Source organism: Leopardus geoffroyi, chromosome D1 (assembly GCF_018350155.1).
Source record: "Leopardus geoffroyi isolate Oge1 chromosome D1, O.geoffroyi_Oge1_pat1.0, whole genome shotgun sequence".
Taxonomy (NCBI): Eukaryota; Metazoa; Chordata; class Mammalia; order Carnivora; family Felidae; genus Leopardus; species Leopardus geoffroyi.
In genome coordinates this window covers 107,491,547-107,510,229 of record NC_059329.1, presented here as the reverse complement: position 1 = coordinate 107,510,229, position 18,683 = coordinate 107,491,547, and the positions used below count along the sequence as shown (strand labels likewise).

Genomic DNA, 18,683 nt, shown 5'->3' with positions numbered 1-18,683 from the left:
ATGGTACGGCTCTAGCTCTATGTGTCGCACTTGGGTATCAAAATATCATGTTCATGATTGTGGTTTTAATGGCTGCATGCTAGTCTTACCGAGCTGACGCGCCATAACTTGCTCAGCCATGCCCGGAGGCTGTGCCCGGCTCAGGGACTACTTATGGAGGCCCCCTGTGTGCTGGGCACTCTTTGGGCACCAGAGACCCAAAGTGCATCAGGCCCTGCTGGCCCCTACCCTGGCAACGCTGGACGGTTTATGGCTTAGCAGGATCTCGCTGAAACAGACATCATGACCACGTGACTCCACAACACAGGGGGCCAAGTCAGCTGCGGCACCCAAGGCCAGCTTCCCAGAGGAGGTGGCTCTCCAGCTAGGTCATGGGGGGTCAGGAGGAAGGTTCTGGGCAGACACCAGAAGCTCATTCCACCTCGTTCCCAGGGGCTGTGACGTGAAAGGGCCCAGGCTTTGGAGATCAGGAGTTCTTGCTTGGAGCTGGGGAGAGGAGTCAGGGGGCCATGGTGGAAGATGATGTGACTGATGTCTGCCAGGCCTGGGGGTGCAGAGCTCTGAACAAGCCGGGGGCGGGGAGGGGTGGGGCGGGAGGGGCTGGCCTTTATCTCGAAAGGAATAGGGTGCCGGGGAGGGAGTGTAAATACAGCAGGGGCGCCATCAGTTATGAGATTCAGAAGGATCTCTCGTTGATTCAACAAACACTTCCTGAGCTCCTGTGTGCTGTGGGGCTCCTTGAGAGCACGGTCGGTCCGGTCGGCGGTGAAGGCAATGGGGCCCTGGCCCAGGAGGACTGAACTTGCTTGGAACCGGGCGCTCTCAGACATGCACTCAGCAGGAGGCAGCACAAGTCACCCAGGGACGATTTGTGGCTTCAACCTTGGGCTCGCCAAGCCCCAGCTCCCCTACTCCCAGGACGGCAATAACCCGGGCAGCGGGCAGCATCCGGCAGCCAGGTGGGGCGGGTCCTACCACTGGGCAGCCAAGGTCACCCTGGCCCTGCCAGAAGCACCTCTGCCTCCCGCTACCTGCCGATTCTCTCAGGAGTCCCCAGACCTGGATTCTGCTCACCACCTCGCCACCCACCCGCGGGTCACCCTGGGCATTATCGCTGCTCCTCAGTCTTCTTATCTTAATGGGGCCACCACAGACCTCCTAGGGCTAATGCGAGAGTCTGCCGAAGTCCCGAGGGGAGAGTGTTTTGTGTACTTCCAAGCTGTGGCAACAGGACTCACCATGGTTAGACTTTGTCACCCAAGGATGTATACCACCCTTGGCCCTGTTTGAGCCTGTTCTGGGCTGGGGGCAGAGGAAGGTTGACCGGACTCTTGGGAGAAGCCCCATTGGATAGTCAGTGGACATTCCCAGGGACCCCTTAGCCCCAGGCTTTGTCCTGGGTGTCCAGGAATAAAGGCCCCCGGGGGTACTGGTCAGGGATCAGCACTCTGAAAGAGCAGAGAGCAGATGTTCAGAAGACATGACCTTGGACGTCAGCCAGCCCCTTGACAGACAGAGGCTCAGCTTCCCCCACAGGCCACAGCTTGGGCAGCGTCTTCAGGGAGGGGTGGACATCCAGCCCCCACCCAAGAGGGCCTCCTGAGGGACTTTCTGCCCCATCACTGGCTTCTTGGTCTTACAGATCACTGTCCTCCCAGATTGCCACGATGCTCTGGGTCTGGGAGCACCTGAGTGGGGGGGCCAGAGAATCACAGTCACTGGAAACCTGTCCCGCCTGTCTCCCAGACTGTGCCCCCTCCCCCCGGTGACGCCCCAGTGCTCCCTGCGATGTCTCCATGAATCACAGGCCTGTGGCTCGCGGGTAGGCTGGCTGTGCACACCTGGCTGAACGTGCCAGCCGTCCCCAGAAAGTCCTGTCAGCGTCTCTGGCTTCTCTGGTCCATGCCCTGACACCCCCAGAGTCCCCGTCCCACTACTGTGCCCTAAACCTTTCCAGCCTGCACGGCACAGAGGGTTGGGGCTTCACCCCATATGTACAGGAGTAATGGGGTGCCCCAGTGCAGAAATCCAGGGAGAGCAAAGGAACAAACCCCCAGCCCTTGAAGAAGGTCCCTGAGAAGGGGCTCCAGGCAGTGGGCACGGACAAAGCCAGGTAGGACAAAGCCAGCAACACCTGAGGACAGCAATGGGGACAGGTGAGGCCAAGGAAATGGGGAAGCCTCCGGCCAGGGCAGGAACGCACCCACTCAGCTTCTCTGCTGACCACGTTCGGTGAGGTGGGTTTTGTTAGCATCCGTCCTCCCCAGCAGACTGTGAGCAACTTGAGGGCACAGCCTGGGCCAGCCACAGTCCCTGAGTGTCCCCAGCACCTGCCTGCCTGTGTGGAGAGCAATCAGGTGCTGCTAAATGAATGAATGAACGAATGAATACAACATTAAAGAAGCATCAGGCTAAAACAGCCCTGCAAGGCAAAGGCGACAGAGCGGTCCAAGGCCAACGGTGATTCCTAAAACTGGGAACGGCCCCAAGTTGATGGTTCCAGGGGTTCGGAAGGGGGCCAGACACACTGCTAGCCATCTGGGCAGAGGGGACAAGGGTCGCGAGCCAGCCCACCCTCCCCAGCCCTGGCAGGACTCAGGAAGCTTGTCTCTGATGAGGCTGCTCTCCCTTGGGAGCCTCCTCTTCTCCCCACAAATGACATCACCGCCCCCCACCCTTCATCTCTGCCAGACACCCGGGGCTGCCTCCCTCCCTCCCTTCCTCCCTCCCCAGACATTATTCCCAGCAGAGGTAATGCTTTTTATGGTGATTGGAGCATTTCTTGACTCTGGCCATCATTCACCTGTTACACACATCCCAAGTTCAGGAAAGAAGGGAATTGTGTCTGAAAGGACGTCCAGGTGGAGGGGACAACATGTGCCGTGGCGTCTTGGGGCGGGTGGTGGTGGCGGCAGAGTGTTGTGGAGGGGGGAAGCAGGGGTGGGGCCAGAGGTGCAGGCCTGATCTGGAAGGAAGTTGCGGGGGCAAAGGAAGGGCGCATCCCCCCCTCTGGGGGAGCCCGAGGGCCCTGGGAGGGAGAAGGGCAAGGTGGAGAATGGAGGTGGAGATTACCCCCACCTAGGGTTTTGAGATTCGAGCCTCAGAGACTCTTGCTGGGAGCCCCCTACCTCCAGTGACACCCCCACCCCATCACCGTGCCTCTCGTGACCCCCTCCAGAGCCCTGAACTCTGCTCCACCTCTCCTTCTCCCACCGCCCCTCCCCCCGCCTCCCCCTGCCCCGGCCCAGTCCAAGTGTATTTCCTGTGTCTACTCCACCGCCTAGGGGCTCCCGAGGCCTACTGTCCCCACAGATCCCCTCCTCTGGGACTCAGAGAGCTCTTGGCCCCTCCCCCTTGGACCCTCTCCCCCCCCTCCAACAGCTCCAACACCTCTGGGCAGTTCGAACCACTGAAGGTAGTAAGGGGGGTGCCAGTGGGAGTGTGCGGATAGGGTGTCATGAGCTCGGGGTCTCCCCCACCCCGAGTGCTGGTGGCCCAGGGCTGGGTCTGGATGGGGTCACTCAACACCCCCCCAAACACCTGCCATACACAGGTGCAGCCAGGCCTGACAGGTTCTGAGCTAAGTATGCTGCTGAGACGGGGCTGCTAGAGGGAGCCAGAAGGGGGGAGGGGGTGGGGGGAGGGAGCCAGCCTCTGGGGGGGGGGTTGCCCAGCAACCACCACGCTGGGAGGAGGGATTCTTAAAGAGCTGAGCCGAAAGACTGGGCCTTGGAGGGGCTGAGGCTCGGCCTCGCATACCAATGGCTGCTGTGCAGGCCTCCTCCCCTTCCCCTCCCTCTCCTCCCTCCTGGGAGTGGAGCCCCAGCTGGGAGAGCAGGAAGGAGGACGGAGAGGACGGGTGCTCGGCTCAGGGGGGGACCTGAGGCAGCCAGGGCAGGAACCAGGTTGCGATCCTACCGTGTCCCCAAGGACACGGCCTGGGAGTGGGGAGATGGCCACCCCGAGGCCTGCAGGACAGGGGGCCGCCCTGGGCTCCGGGGCTCTCAGGGTCTGGAATGGGAGGGAACTAGGACCCCTCACCCCCACCCCACCTGGCCCTGCCCATTGGCCTCCTGACACCCCCTAACAAAGAGCAGTAGTTTTAGAGTCAGACAGAACTGCCTCCTCTTGGCTGAGTGACCTTGAATGAGCTCCCTCCCCAGCCCTGCGTCCCGAGAGTCGAAGATGTTAGAGGAGGTGGGCCTGAGCAGGGGAAAGTTTCTGAGGAAGTCCGTTCTGGTGTCTGACTTCAATTCTCTGTGCAGCAAGTGGCGGCTGAGTCTCTTCTGAGAAAGGAGTATCTGGCCTCCGTCCAGCACCTAATATCCCAAGAGTCACAAGGGTGAGGATTCAGCTGTGCGGTCTTCTTCTGGGTCCTTTCCTTCTCGGGCCTCAGTTTTCCGTCTGTACATGGAGGGGCCGGGCTAGGCCAAGGGGGTCTCACGGGTGTCTAAGGAGGAGCCTCTGGATTTCTGCTACCCTCTCTGCAATCACGGGGAGAGCTCCCTCCCAGCTTCCTGCAGCGATTAGGCGAGGGGGTCGGGGTGGGGGGTGCCTGGAGCCCCCACTGTTTCCTCACACACAAAGCGCTCCTTCCATTGACCACGTTTGGAGGCCGATCCCGTGCCGGATCCGATCCTGTCTCCCACAGTCCTCTAATTGGTCCCTGAGGGTTCAGCATTACCTCTCCTGGCCCTCTGTCAGCCCATCCTCAGCCACGGCCATCCTCCCCCAACCCCTACCCACTCCTGCCTCCAAGTCCACCCCCTTCAATCTTCAGCTCTGAGGAGGGTCTTTCTGAAGTGCGATCCCGACCCTGCTGCTCCTACTCCGGCACCTGCCATGGCTCCCCCACCACGGGAGATGAATCACAGCCCCCTGGGTCTGGCTGACCCTCTGCCCTCAACTTGGCCTCCCCCCACGGCTCACCCTCCCTAATTCACGGAGCTCATTCATTCCTCCAGACGTTGTGACCAGGGGGCAAATCAATGTCCCTTGAATGAATGAATGGCAGGCACTACGAGTAGCTGTTTGGTTCCAGGCCTGTGCTGGCTTCTGGGGTACAGGAATGGACAAGGCAGACTAGGTTCCCTCCCATAGGCTGCCATGCTGGTAATAAAACCAGTAAACGAATTTGAAGACAAGATCATTACGGGACCAAGGTGTGGTCTCCAAAGGATATAAACGAGGCGGTAAGAGGAACAGGGTGGGAGACATTTCAGTTGGGTGGTCAGAGGAAGCCTCGTAGAGGAGGTGACATTTTCCCTGAGACCTGAAAGATGAGAAGGAGCCGGTCTGGAAAGAGCTGGAAGAGTGTGCCAGGCGGCAGAGGGAGAGGGAGTGGTATATGCAAAGGCCCTGGGGCATAAAAGAACCAGAACTATTCAAGGAAGCGAAAAGAGGCCAGGAGACTGGGGGGGGGGGGGGGGGGGAGGGGGGAAGGGGAGGGAGCAGAGAGCAGAGTGTGGGATGCTGCTGTGCCTTCACGGAGACGAACATGGATTTTATTCTAAGTGTAATAGGAAGCTATTTAAGAGTTTTAAGCAGGAAAGTGACACGATCTAATTTATATTTTAAAACGATCCTCCGAACAACCACTTTGCAGAGCAATTTGGCGATAACTAGTAAAGTTAAAGCTGTGCGTAATACCGCAGCCCCCACGGTCCCGCTCCCAGGCGGGCGGACACCCGAGAGAACTTGCAGCACGTGTACATCCGGGGTGCGAGCAAGGTGGGACCTGCCGCTGCATTCCAGAAACAAAACTGGGCCCGCTGGACTGTTGGGCAGGGGGGGAGGGGTGGATGGGGGCGGCACAGCCCCAGGCTGGCATATTACACAGCGGTGGAAACGGACCAGCCAGCACGGCCTGCGCCGGTCTGGACGAATCTCCCAAGCATGGCCGTGAACCGTGGCAGCTGGTCCCAGCGGCTCTACCGTTTCTACAAAACCCGGGCACACAGACGCAGGTAATATGTGGTTGAGGGGCCTACAAAGTAAACCTCGAAGGAAAAGGCAGGCCAGATTCAGGGCAGTGCCTTCCGGTGTGGGTGGGGGGAGGGCGTCAACTCTTCTGTGACCCGTATGTGTTGGGCTGCGTGGTGGGTGGGCCGTGTGCACGCGCGGGAGCGTGCCCGCGCATGGGCCCCCGGGCAACGTGCCCGCATGGCTTTCGTGCCCCCGAAGTGGTAAAAAAAAAAAGGATCAGTTGCCGGGGAGAGGATGGACCGGAGGGTGACGGGCGGCAGAGGAGGCGCCCAAGAAGGAGGAGGCAGTGACTGGGCCCCGCGGGGATGTTAGAAACGGAGCCCCAGCCCACCGGGCTGTTCGGGTCAACACTCTTTTCGCTTCCAAACCCACGGTTTGTGGTCTGCTCGAAGGGAGCCTGGTTTTCTCCTTTCGGGATGAAAACTGAGGTTCAGAGAGGGCTAGGGGCTGCCTGGGGTCACCCAGCAAGCTGGGGGTGGAGGAACCTGTGACCCCGAGGCCTGTGCAGCTGGAGATGAGCAGAGGGGTCAAGGCTACCTACTCACGCGGATCCCAGCCGTGGAGGAGGGGCCTCCGACTCCGTCCCCACCCGGGACATTTCCCCCCCCCGCCAGCCGTTCTCCTATGCGCCAGGGCTCCCTCCGCCCCGGCCCCTCATTCCTGCAAAGATGGAGACTGCACCCGGCTGGCTGGGGCCCAAGCCATCTCCTGGTAATTGGGTTTCAGGGATGCTCATGGTTATGCTAATGGTGCGGCTGTGAGCGCCGGCCCCCTGGCTCCTGGGGGGAGGGGAGGCCCAGGCGGCTGGGGTCCCAGGGCCCTGCCGCCCTCCGCAGCGGTCCCTCCGAAATCAAGACTGCCTGGTTCAAATCCCGGCAACCCCCGCTTCCCAGGGGCGTGACCTTGGGCAAGTCCCGCAACCTGGCCGAGACTCTATTTCCTCATCTGTAAAGTGGGAAAAATCATAGTACCCTCTCCTTAGGTTCTCCGGGGAGGGAGGGATTGAAAGACTCCACTGGAAATATTTGGCTCGGTGCCTGGCACAGAGAATTTGCTCGATAAATGCGTTATTAACCATTTTTTGTTTTTGTTTTTGTTTAAAGAGGTCCTGCAGGAGAATAGGGACAGGGGCTGGGTGACTCACTTTCTTTCGCTTTTTGTTTATGTATATTATCCAATTTGGGGCAATCGACATGAATTTCTTGTATAACGAAATACCAATAAGTGGAAGTCGCCTGGGGATGGGTCTTGGAGAGTGGGTGTCGAGGGGGACTGGGGGTCCAAGGGTCTGGGGTCCAGCTTGGGGGTGGGTGGCTGGGAGGTTGGGTCTCCAGGGGCAGAGCCCAAGAAACCCAGGCAGGAGGAGGCGAAGGGAAGGCCCAGGCCGGCAGGAACCACAGCCAGGGCACCTGCTCTGAGCTAAAATGGCTGAGTGGGTGGCTTTTGTAGGCAGAGGCGTTGGGGAGGGCCTCCTGGGGTAGACGGAGGGGTGGGGCTATCGAGCGAGCGGGATGGGAGCCAGGAGGTGTGGGGAGCACTGAAGGAGGCTGATCCAAGATTCAGGAGACCTTGGTGGTGAAGGGAGCCTGACACAGGACCAGTGGCAGAGGGAGACCCCAGAAGGGGAGCCCAGCTGGGTATGGCTCCCAACAGATTTAGGGAATCACAGGGTTCTGCTCAGAGAAGATGGAGTGGGGGCTCAATCCTGAAGGCAGACAAGCCAGATCTGGTTCAGTGGGGTGCTTAGTGGCCCCGGCTCCCACCTCGGGCCACACGCTTTCTGAGCCTCAGTTCCCCCACGTGTAAAATGGAGCCACGCAGCCTGGAAGGTCCCCATGGCTCTCCCCAAGAAGCTGGTGAGCAAACCTTGGTAGAAAGAAGCTGCTGTTGAGATTATCGATGTGCCTGTCATCAAGCAGACACCCTTCTCCCTGGCTGACCGGGGACCCCGACGCCCCCACCCGCTGCCACTGTGAAACCCTGACGCCGTAACAGTTTTACAGGCATTTTAAACTGTATCATCTGTGCCCCACAAGGGCCTCAGTTAGCTGGCCTCCCCCACCCACACATGAGGAAACTGAGGCCCCGGGGGCTGGCCCAAGATCGCAGCTGAGGGTTTCGGGACCAGGACTTGCAAAGCACCTGGGCGGGGACTCCTCCTGCTAAGGGCGGTGGCCTTGGACAAATCACTTTGCCTCCCTGTGCCTCAGTTTCCCCATCTGTAAATAGGGCGGGAAGGGATGTGTGTCCACATGCACGCATAGGTTAAATGATAAAGTCTGCAGGTGGTGCTGATAAATGGGAGCCCCCTTGTCCCCCCGCCGTGAGGCCCCTGCTCCCCACCCCCAGCCCTGGGAATGTCCAGTAAGCCTCACATCCCCCACCCCCTGAGGCAGCCCCACCTCGGAGGACAGTGACCTTGGCCTGGGGGACAGAGTCTGTCAAACACGGCAACTGCTTTCGCAGCTTGAGATGCCTTTGAAGTCTCTTGTTTTATCTTCAAAAATTCAGCACATGTCACACTTTATTCCATCTGTGGGACATTTCTAATCTAAAGCATGTTTTAAACAGCTCAGCCTCGAGTAACACAGATACCCACCGCAGGCCTGCGGGAAGTGGGGGCAGCCAATGGCACTGCTGTCCCAAGGACAAAGGCCACTCCCCTAACCCTCCTGGCCGGGCCAGGCTGCCAGTCGGTCAGTGGTCGCCTCGCAGGTACCAGGCGCTGTGCGAGACGCTGGGGTGCTGGCGATAGCGGGGGCTCGGCCAGGCATGGGGTGGCTGCAATGGAACAGTAGTGATGGGAGCCGCACAGGCGTTGGGGGAGGGTCTCCTCCCTCTGCAGGCCCGGGAAGGATCCCCTGCACCAGGCAGGAGCCAGCGGGTCCCCTTTTTGTCCGCCTTGAGCTGCTCTTGCCTCCACAGACTCTGACCTTCTCTCCTACTTCTCTCCCCCACTTACTCTGCTTCAGCTAGAGTGACCTCCTCCCTCGGCCCCCGGGCCTTTGCACAGGCCTTCTGCCGCCCCTCGCAGCTGGCTCCTTATGTTCTGCATTTCCTTGACTCCTTCCAGGTCACCCCCCCCCCCCCCCCCCCCCCCACCGCTGGGGCCAGCCATTCTCTCCCACCTCTGACACAAATGATAATCCTTGTTCAAGTTTATTCTTGTTCTGCGTGCTAGATAATGAGCTCCGTGCCCGCAGCGCCTTGTCCGGCTGTGTCCCGGAGCCCGCAACATAGTAGGGGCCGGATGTGTGTTTGTCAAATGCTAGAAAGCTAAGATCCAGCCTTCTGAGGGAGGGTGGAGGGGGGTGGGCCAGGCTGAGGGGCCGGGGGGTTGGGGGGAGCAGCCCCCACCTCCCCGAGCCTGGCTGGCGGCCTCTCAGGCATTTGAAGCACACGGAAGCAACAGCAGCAGCCTCAGCACACGGAGGGGCTGTGACTGCCTCAAAGTCACCGCTGTGCCCGCTCACCCGGCCTCTCCCTGGCCCAGTAACCTGCTCAGCGCTTTCCTCGGGTCACCGAGTCTCCTCTCTGGCAGCCCAGCCCCCGCTCAGTGCCCCCTCGCCTCCCACACCCTGGGCTGGAGGATTTGTCAGGGAAGAGCCCGAGCAGCTCTACGTGGCCTCCTGTCACTGCCCTTGGACCAACCCTGTCACCTGCACACCCCGCACCCCAGGTCCTGGCCCCCGGGGGACGCCTAGGGTAGGCTCTTTTGCAAGTCCTGGTGGACGAGAGCCTGGGCTGCAGAGCCCGGCAGACCCGCGGGTGGCCGTACAGTAAATTGTTGACGGTCACCTCCTGTGCACCGGGCTCTGTGCGGGAGCTGGGGACAAGTGTGAATGACACCCACAGCACTGGGTGACCGAGTAGCAGGCACTGACCTAGGAGGTGAGGATGCTGGAGGCAGTGATTTATGGCCCCCAGGAGCCCTCCGGTAGCTGGGCGTGCCCTTCGAGGCTGGCTCTCTGGGGGGGGATGTTGAAGTCCCAGCCCATACAAAGGCCCTGGGGCTGGAGAAAATGAAGCAAGTTTGAGGGCCCAGAGTGTGTCTGAGGGGGAGGGGGAGAGGAAAGAGGAAGGGGAAGAGGGGAGGAGCCACTGGGCCCCATCCAAGGGGCCGGGTGTTTTGTTTGTTTGTTATTAAGTAAACTCTACCCGTAATGTGGGGCTCGAACTCATGACCAGTAGGTCAAGAGCCCCGTGTTCTACTGACTTAAGCCAGCCAGGCGCCCCTAGGGGTCAGTTCCTTATCCTGAGAGCAAAGGGGAGCTTTGGGAGGGTTGCATCAGGAAACTGGGCGTAAAACAGAAGATGCTCAGGTTTGCCTTGTGAGAAGACCGTTCTCTGTGGCTCAGCTCTCTCATCTGTAGAACGGGTTGACGACACAGCTTCCACACGGGGTAAGGGTTAAAGGAGTAGGAGCTTACCCGGCCCAGGCCCCGGCTGTTGTGGGCCCTTTCCCTATAAAAATATATTAGACAGCAGGGCGCCTGGGTGGCTCAGTCAGTCGAGCGTCCACAGGCTCAGGTCATGATTTGCGGTTCATGAGTTCGAGCCCCATGTCGGGCTCTGCGCTGACAGCTCAGAGCCTGGAGCCTGCTTCCGATTCTGTGTCTCCCTCTCTCTCTCCCTGCTCACGCTCTGTCTCTCTCTCAAAAATAAATACACGTGAAAAAAAAATTAAAAGTATATACATATATTAGACAGGATCACCTAAATACACAGGACGATTAATAACAAACATAAAAAGATGTATGTTAGAAGTTGATTTTATGAGTTTGTTGGCATAAAGACAGAACGTATTAACATTATATACTAAAAATATTTTCTAACTCAAAGTTCATTTACTCTTCTGATTTTGAAAGAAATTACATTTTCATGGGTCGCCGGAAGTATTATGGGATGCAGGCACACGCCCGCCCGCTCGGCCCTGCGCAGCCCTCCGAGTGGGGGGCCGCTCTTTTAACAAGGTGCTGCCTGGCAGGGGCAGGAGGGGTGGGTAGTGGGGGCAACCAGAAGAGGAAGGGGTGTCTGTGTGCCCCGGAGCCTCCACTCTGCCCCCCGGCGCCCCCCTCAGCTCCCAGCTCTGCAGCTCTGGCTCAGTCCCATCCTGGCCCCTGGCTCCCGCCTGCTGGGAGTCAGGCAGAGTCAACCTCGCGCTGCCCCAGCACATAGAGCCCCGGGCTGGTCATCCTGCCCAGGGGAATGCTCAGACCCATCAGGCCCTTGCACACAGCTCGCCCTCGCCCCTCCCTGCATGCCTTGTCTTTTCAAGCCTCAGCTCACATGCCACCTCCTCTGGGAAGCCCTCCCAGCCTCAGGCTTCAGCAGATCTTATACCTCCCTCACCTGCCAGGGCATTTGCGTGCCCCACCCCACCTAGGACTGGGAGCTCAGGAGCCACTCTGGACACAAGTGCTGGGGCAGGGGGACGGGCTGGGTCCCCCAGAGGACATGCCCTGGGCCTGAGAAGGTGTGGAGCAGGCAGAGGGCGGAATGGGGGTCTGGGGGAGTGCCCTGCTTGAGGGGTAGCGTGAGGGCAGGGAAAGGCATTCAGAACATATGGAGGAAGGGAGTGATGCCTCCAGGAGCCCCAGCCCCTGCTCCTGCCCAAGCCAGACTAGGCCTATAGTCCCAGGTCCCTGTATCCAAATCCCAGGCTTGAGTTCAGCTCACTCGGCCCCTCAGGAGCTCGGAGCCCCCTGCTTTGCTGGGCCATATTTGGATCCCTTGGGTGAGGCCAGGTCACGAAGCCTGGCTTCAGCTGGATGTCCAGAGCTTGTCCCCACAGCACGCGGCTGCTTACCCATTGCCGCGACTCGGCAAGGAGACGTCAGGAACACTTTGAGATCCAGGGAGCATGCCGCGGTTAAGAAGAAGGACGCTGATCGGGGCGCCTGGGCGGCTCAGTCAGTGGAGCGTGCGACTCCTGATCTTGGAATTAGTGAGTCCGAGCCCCATGTTGGGTGTAGAGATGACTCAAAAAGAATAAAGTACTTTTTTTTTTTTTTAATTTTTTTTTTCAACGTTTATTTATTTTTGGGACAGAGAGAGACAGAGCATGAACGGGGGAGGGGCAGAGAGAGAGAGGGAGACACAGAATCGGAAACAGGCTCCAGGCTCTGAGCCATCAGCCCAGAGCCTGACGCGGGGCTCGAACTCACGGACCGCGAGATCGTGACCTGGCTGAAGTCGGACGCTTAACCGACTGCTCCACCCAGGCGCCCCTAAAGTACTTTTTAAAAAGAAGAAGGACGCTGACAAGCAGCCATCCTGGGTCAAGCCCCGCCCCACCCGCCCCCATCCTTCTGTGAGCCTCAGTTTCCTCATCGGAAAAATGGGCTAATGATCAGTTTTGATTTAGAGTTTAAACCAAACTCTAAATGGAGTTAAACCAAACTCAAATGTCCCCACCATGGAGGGAGCATGGTGGGGACAGCAGAAGAGAAGGAGCTGGAGACTCAAGGCCAGTGTCCGGGTCGGGTGAGGGCCAGCCCTGGCCCGGGGAGCAGGCAGGCCCGGAACCGCCTTGCTTCGGATGGGAGGCTGGGCTGCCCCCCCTTTTCCCGTGTTCTCCCCAGGCCTCCAGGCCATTTCCTCAAGCATCCTGGCCCAGCCGTCCGTGTCTTAGGCAGCTTTATGGGGGCACCGGGTGGCCAGGCATCCAGGCCCCTGGGGGAGAGGGGTCAGGCAGGGCCTCAGGAGAAAGAGGAGAGGGGGAGTTGGGTCCAGACCACCGGGTCACCGCCCTACCCCTGAGCCCCCACTCACAGAACTGTCAACCTAGCGGGCTGGAGGAAGGGGACGCTGCCTTCCTAGGCCACCTGCTCAGCTTGGGGGAAGCTGGTAACCAGGTCCTCTGTGCAGCCCAAGACTGATCCCCCGTGCCAGCCCTGGCCGCTCTCTCCCACCTGGGTAAGGTAAAACCACCTGGCCACCTGGCCCGCCCTTCCCCTGGCTCAGCCTGGTGAAATCCTTTCTGCCCCTGGCCCACCTCCCTCCTCAGCCCCTGGATGCATCGGACCAGTTGGCCCCAGTCCCTTGACCTAGGAAGACCTACACACGGTGGGGCTCAGGGGATGCCCGGCAGGCGGGGGTCAGCCCCTCCCGGAAGGTCGGCAGAACGGCAGGTCGGCGCCCCTTCCCCTCCCGCCCCTTCGAGGCTTTCTGCCAACCCATTGGGCACCGAGCCGTCTGCTAGCGGGAGCCAGCTCGTTTGTGGCCGGTGTTAATTAAGAGAGAGAGGTGATGGGGGGAGGTGGGGGAGGCCCGTGGAGGGCAGCTCCCGACAGCTGCCGGGACTGCTCTGGACCGACCCGAGATGCCCAGGCCTCGCCTGTTGGCTCCAGGGCAGGGCCGTCCACACACCCAGGCCCTCCTCTCTGCCTGCCCCTTGGGGTGGGGGAGGTGGGTCCCGACTGCGTCCAAGGGGCGAAGAGGCGAGCCCCAGCCCTAGCCAAGGGGAGATCCTCGGGGGGGGCCAGGCCTGGGCCAGGCTACCCTGAGGCCAGCCTGCTTGGTGGCTTCACTACAGAGTCAGACCCAGTTCTGATCCTGCCGCTGCCACTGGGCAACCCAACCCCCGCCCCCGCAGCCTCGGGTTCCTCCTCCGTAAAGTGGGAGCGACCCTCACCTCCCATTTGTTATGATAGTAAGTGGGACCGTTTGTGCAGAGCCACCAGTCTGTGCCTGGCAGGCAGGCAGGCAGGCAGGCAGGCAGTCCTCCACGGCTCATTGGAAGATGCTTTCCTGGGGCAGCAGCCCCGTCCAGAGCCTTGGGGAGCCCAGCCCTTCGGTGGCCTGCCCGCGGCTGCCTGGGGGCCCCGCCCGGCCCCTCCCAGGCTCCAGCTCCGGCTCCCAGCTGCCTCCCTGCCTGCTCCGCCCGCCTTCCTCCCACACGTTCCCCGCAGCCCCCCAGCCCTGCTCTGGGAGCGCCCAGCCTCTCCTCGCCTCTCCATCTTAATTAGCTGCTTGTATTAATCTCGCAAGTAACGTGGCAACTCGCAGCCCTGGGTTTTCGGGCTGTGGAATTAATTATTCCCCAAGCGAAGAGCTGTCAGCTCTGGGAGACCAGCCACTCAGAGCCGCCCGACACCACTTAGCAGGGTCCACAGCTTCCGCACGGCACCCCGGGCCTGCGGCCTGGCCGGCCCGGAAGTGGCCCCCACTCCGGGCTCTGCTCCGTGTCCCCCTCCTACAGAGGGGCTGCCCCGGGCCCCCGGAAGGCAGGTGGGGTGGAGGAGCTGGGAGCCGGGACCCCCGGGGCCACGGGGGCTGAGGCACAGCTGGTCTCCCCACCTGGGCAGCACCTGCCCTGTCTCGCCCATCACTTACCCTGATTAGCACCAGCAGTTAACATGGACGCAGCTGCGTGGCCAGGAGCCGGAACCCGGGCTGGTGAGGGCCACTGACCCGCACGGCCCCGACGTGCCGGCCGAGAGGCTTCCAGCTTCGCTTCGTCCTCGCCTCAGCCCCGTGGGGAAGCTGGAGGGGGTCAGCGGGCCGGGCAGAGCAAGATGGGCGGGTCAGCACCAGCAGCCGCCAGTCTGCGTCCGGTCCCGGGGCAGGGGTTGGAGCCGAGGCTCCCTCTGTCCCCCTGGACCTTCACACCGGCCCTGTGAGATGGGTCTGTTCTTCCCCAGGGGAAACTGAGGCACAGGGCGAGGTGGCCCGAGTCACCCATCTGCTGAACCGGCTTTGGCTCCGGGCCTGGTGCTCTGTGCCCTCACTGTGCCGCCCCAGGATGGGGCCCTTACCTGGCACCCAGCCCTGGTTCACAGCCCCCTCCCCCCCCCCCCCCCCCCCCCCGCCCCTGCCACCACCACACTCGTTCCTTGGGCGGTACTTAGCACAGCTGCGACAACACAGTGTATCTTCTAGTGGCCTCAGGTTGTGCCCCCCCTCCCCCCCCCCCGCCACCGACCGCCCCGGCTGCCTGTGAGCTCCAAGGGCAGGGACCAGGGCGCGTCTCTGCACCAGGCCTGGCACAGGCGGGCCTCAGGAGATGCTGGGTCAAAACAGTGAATCCTTTTATTCAAAAGGATGCGTGTGGCCACAGGTCTTGTGTCCCTCCAGACCCCGCATGTGGCTGTTTCTAGGGTGAGTGGCCGGGCCCTGGTGGCTCGGGGGAACCCCCCACCCCACCACCCTGCAAACCCCAGGCCCTTTAGGAGCCCCAGCAGGAGAGGAAGTCCCGGCCCTCACCACCTCCCCCTGTGTGCTGTGTGTCCCCCCTCAGAGAAGACCCTGTGCCCAGAGTCTGAAGACCCCGGGGGCCTGCACCAGCCACAAGCCTCCCATCCCCCCCCCCAAACTGCTGGCCCACCTGCCACTCCCCCACTGACTGGCTTTTTTCTCTCTCTCTCTCTCTTGCAGCCAACAGCTCCCTGCTAGGAGGTGGCGGTGGTAAGTGCTTCCTGGCCTGGAAGGGGGGCGGGGGAGGGACACTTGAGGGTTGAGAGGGACTGGGATCTGGAATCCGGAGGTGGGGGGGGGGGGGCTGCAGGTGTGATGGGAAAAGTCCAGCCCTTAGGCTTCAGCCTCTGCACCTGTGAGGGCAAAATGATCGTTTCTGCTCCACGCCCTAACCTCGGAGGGTGGCCCCGCTCCCAGGACAAGGCCTCACAGGGTCAGGGAGGGCTCTGCCAACTGCGAAGCCCCCCACCCCCAGAAAGACTCGTGCATTCGCCGTGGTTCACCACCGGGAAGCAGGGGTTCCAGCTGAACCGGGTGAGCCAGAGGTTGGAGGTCACGATGGGCCCAGCCTCCAGGGCTGCAGGTGCCACAGTGGGGGCAGTCCCTGTGCCCCACCCCCCCCCCGAGGCCTGCCTCCCCTGGCCAGCGCTGCCCAGGCGGGCCACTCCAGCCCCTCGCCCCCAGCCCCTCGGTCCCCCGCTGGCTGGACTGCCCGCTGTCTACACGGGCAGCAGCATGATTGGTGAGCTGGGGGGCAGGGGTTAATGCGCCGTCGGATAAATCCCGGGGGCCGTGTTTACGGCAGCAGTGGCGGGGCCCGGGCCAGGTTTTAAAAGGGGGGAAAATAAAAGGGGCAGCGAAGGTCAGGAATAAATAAGAACAACGCTAAGAGCTGTCCGTGACCGGCCAGGATGCAGGACGGGTGTGTGTATGGGGGGGCGGGGGGGGGGGTCTGTTTGTGGCCAGACAGATTTTCTCTCCCTCCCTCCCTCCCTCCCCCACTTCTCCTCCACCGTCCCTGTGGAGGTCACAGCTGTCCTGGAGGCCTCACAGAATAAGGGGCTTCGCTGGGGGCTGGGGGCCCATCCAGGACCTCGTTCGGAAGCCCGTCCCTTTTGGAAAACTCGGGGGGCCGTAGCTGATTTGACACCTGCCGTTCAGACACCCCTCCTCTTCGTCTGTTTATTCATCGGCCGGTGATCGAGCTCCTACAGCAGGCTGGGCCCTGAGCCGGGTGCTGGACCAGAGGGGCCTGGTCCGTGCCCTCCCTGAGCTCACAATACAGATGAAGGCACCCACCGTTACACAGGGTGGTCCGTGCGATGGGGGAGCAGGGCTCCTGGAAGGAGGTGGGGCCTACCCTGGGACCTGAGGAATGGGTGGGAGCATCGGGAAGGGTGTCCTGGGCAGAGGGAACAGCACAGGCGGAGGCCCGGAGTGAGGGAGAACATGGGACATTGGGGGAGATCGAGATTGGAGCCGTCGCAGCCCAGCCAGGCGGAGGGGAGGCAGGAGGTGACAGCGGAGCCTCACCGACCCCATGGGGAGCTGGATTTTTAGCCCTTCAGTTCTGGGAGGCTAAGGACCACCAAGAGGTGTGGGCCTCTTAAACCCCAAGTCAGGTCCATCACCCCTCTCCCGCCCAAAACTCTGCCAGGGTTCTCACCTGGCTCAGAGTCAAGGTCCACCAGGGGCCCCAGCCACCTGCCAGGCTCACTGCCACTGCCCAGCCCTCCCTCCCTCGGCACCAGCCTCCCTGCTCGCTCCTGCCTCAGGCCTGTGTGCAGGCTGTTCCCTCCGCCTGGAACCCTCTTCCCCAGCCTGTGGCTGCCCCCTTCACCTCTCGCAAGGTTTCCGTGCTCCCCACCTTGTCAGGGAGGCCCACCCTGACCCCTAGGTGAAACTACAGCTGTCTGTCCCCGCCCCAGCCTGTGTCCCCCCTCTCCCTTCACCTCACCCTGCTCTTCTGTTTGCCACTTGTTATATTAGGGTTATTGTCTACCGTCTGTCTCCCCGCTGAGAACAAAGCTCGGGGGGGTACCACTGTGTCTCCAGCAACTAGAACCGGGTCTGGCACATATAGTAGGTGCTCAATTAAACGGTCAGTGAATGAATGAATGAACTATAAAAAGGCAGGGACAGCCTCATGTGTTAAGCGGAGGGCTTGCTGAGGAAGGCAGCGGGGGCCTTCGAGGCTTTAGGCAGGGCAGGGAGTGGCTGGTAGGTGGCCTGCTGACCTCACTCTGGGGGTCAAAGGGCACCTGTTCTGGCTAGATGGAGTGGGGAGGCATATTGGGGGTCCTCCGGCTCCCCTTCTTGCAGCATTGTGGGGGAGAGGAGGCTGGAGCAGGCCCCAAGCGCTGCCTGACTGACGCAGAGATGGATGGGGTGGGCCAGGACCCGGGAGGAAGTGAGCCCCGAGTCCAGCCTTTTAACGCCAGCTGAGATTTATGGAGCCGCCGCGAGTGTTCGCTGGGGCTGTCACTCTGCTAATGTGATTGGAACAAGGTGGAGGTGGCAGGGAGGGGATCGTGGGAGGGGCGAGGTTGGGGCTGGGACGGGCCTGGGGCCTGCCTGGGGCTGGGATGGGGACGCGATGTCTTGCGCCCTCCTGTCTGCCACCTGTGAGCTCTTCGGCCCGCCAGCCCACCCAGCCTTAACCCCCCGGAACTGCCTGGGTGGGAGCCACAAGCACGAGTCGTCTGGGACTCGGCAGCCCAGGTCCCCCCCTGGCTCTGCCCAGACCCACCTCTGTCTTCCCATGGCGTCAGCTGAAGTTGCTCCCTCTTCTCCTGAGTCCAGCCCCACAGGGATTCAGTCCTCTACCCACTCCCTACGTTCCTATGACCACCCATTTACCTGCCCCCATCCATCTACCCCCCCACCTCTCCATCTATTCCCTCTGCCCATCCATCTACCCTCCATTCATCCATCCGCCTATCCCCTCTACCCAGCCATCTAACCCCATGCCCCCCACCCATCTACCCCCATCTACTCCCCCCACCCATCTACCCCCATCTACTCCCCCCACCCATCCACCTTCCTTCCCCATTCATCCATTTACCTCCCACCCATCTACCCCCTCCACTCATCCGTCCTTCCCCCATCCAGCTACCCATCTACCCCCCATCCACCTGCCCCCCATTCACCCATCTGTCTACCCCCTTCACCCATCCATCTGCCCCTCACCTACCGATCCACCTGCCCCCCATCCATCCATGCAGGCATCAGTCACGGTAGGCCTGCCTTGGCCACTGTGTTTAAATTGTGCCGAGGCCCCAGCCCACTGTGCTGACCCTCTCACCCTGCTCTGTGGCTTTTTCCATAGCACTGATCCCTTTTAACGTCCGTGTATTTTATGTTTGTTCTTATTGCTTGTCTCCCCACTAGAGTGCACTCTCCTCAGGGACGGTGTTCTAGGGGTTTCTAAGCCAGTTTAGGGGGCGGGTAGTTGCACCCTCTGTATGCCAGGCCCTGCCCTGAGCTGGCACACAGGTCCA

At 61.2% G+C, this 18,683-nt stretch overlaps 1 protein-coding gene across 1 annotated transcript in view; it reads left to right on the top strand.

Moving 5' to 3' along the window:
- Nucleotides 1-18,683, top strand: part of MACROD1 (mono-ADP ribosylhydrolase 1) — a 144,788-nt gene that overhangs the window by 115,191 nt on the left and 10,914 nt on the right. Inside the window, 1 exon segment of the mRNA XM_045485716.1 lies at nucleotides 15,364-15,393. Within this exon segment, the coding sequence (XP_045341672.1) occupies nucleotides 15,364-15,393 (30 nt within the window).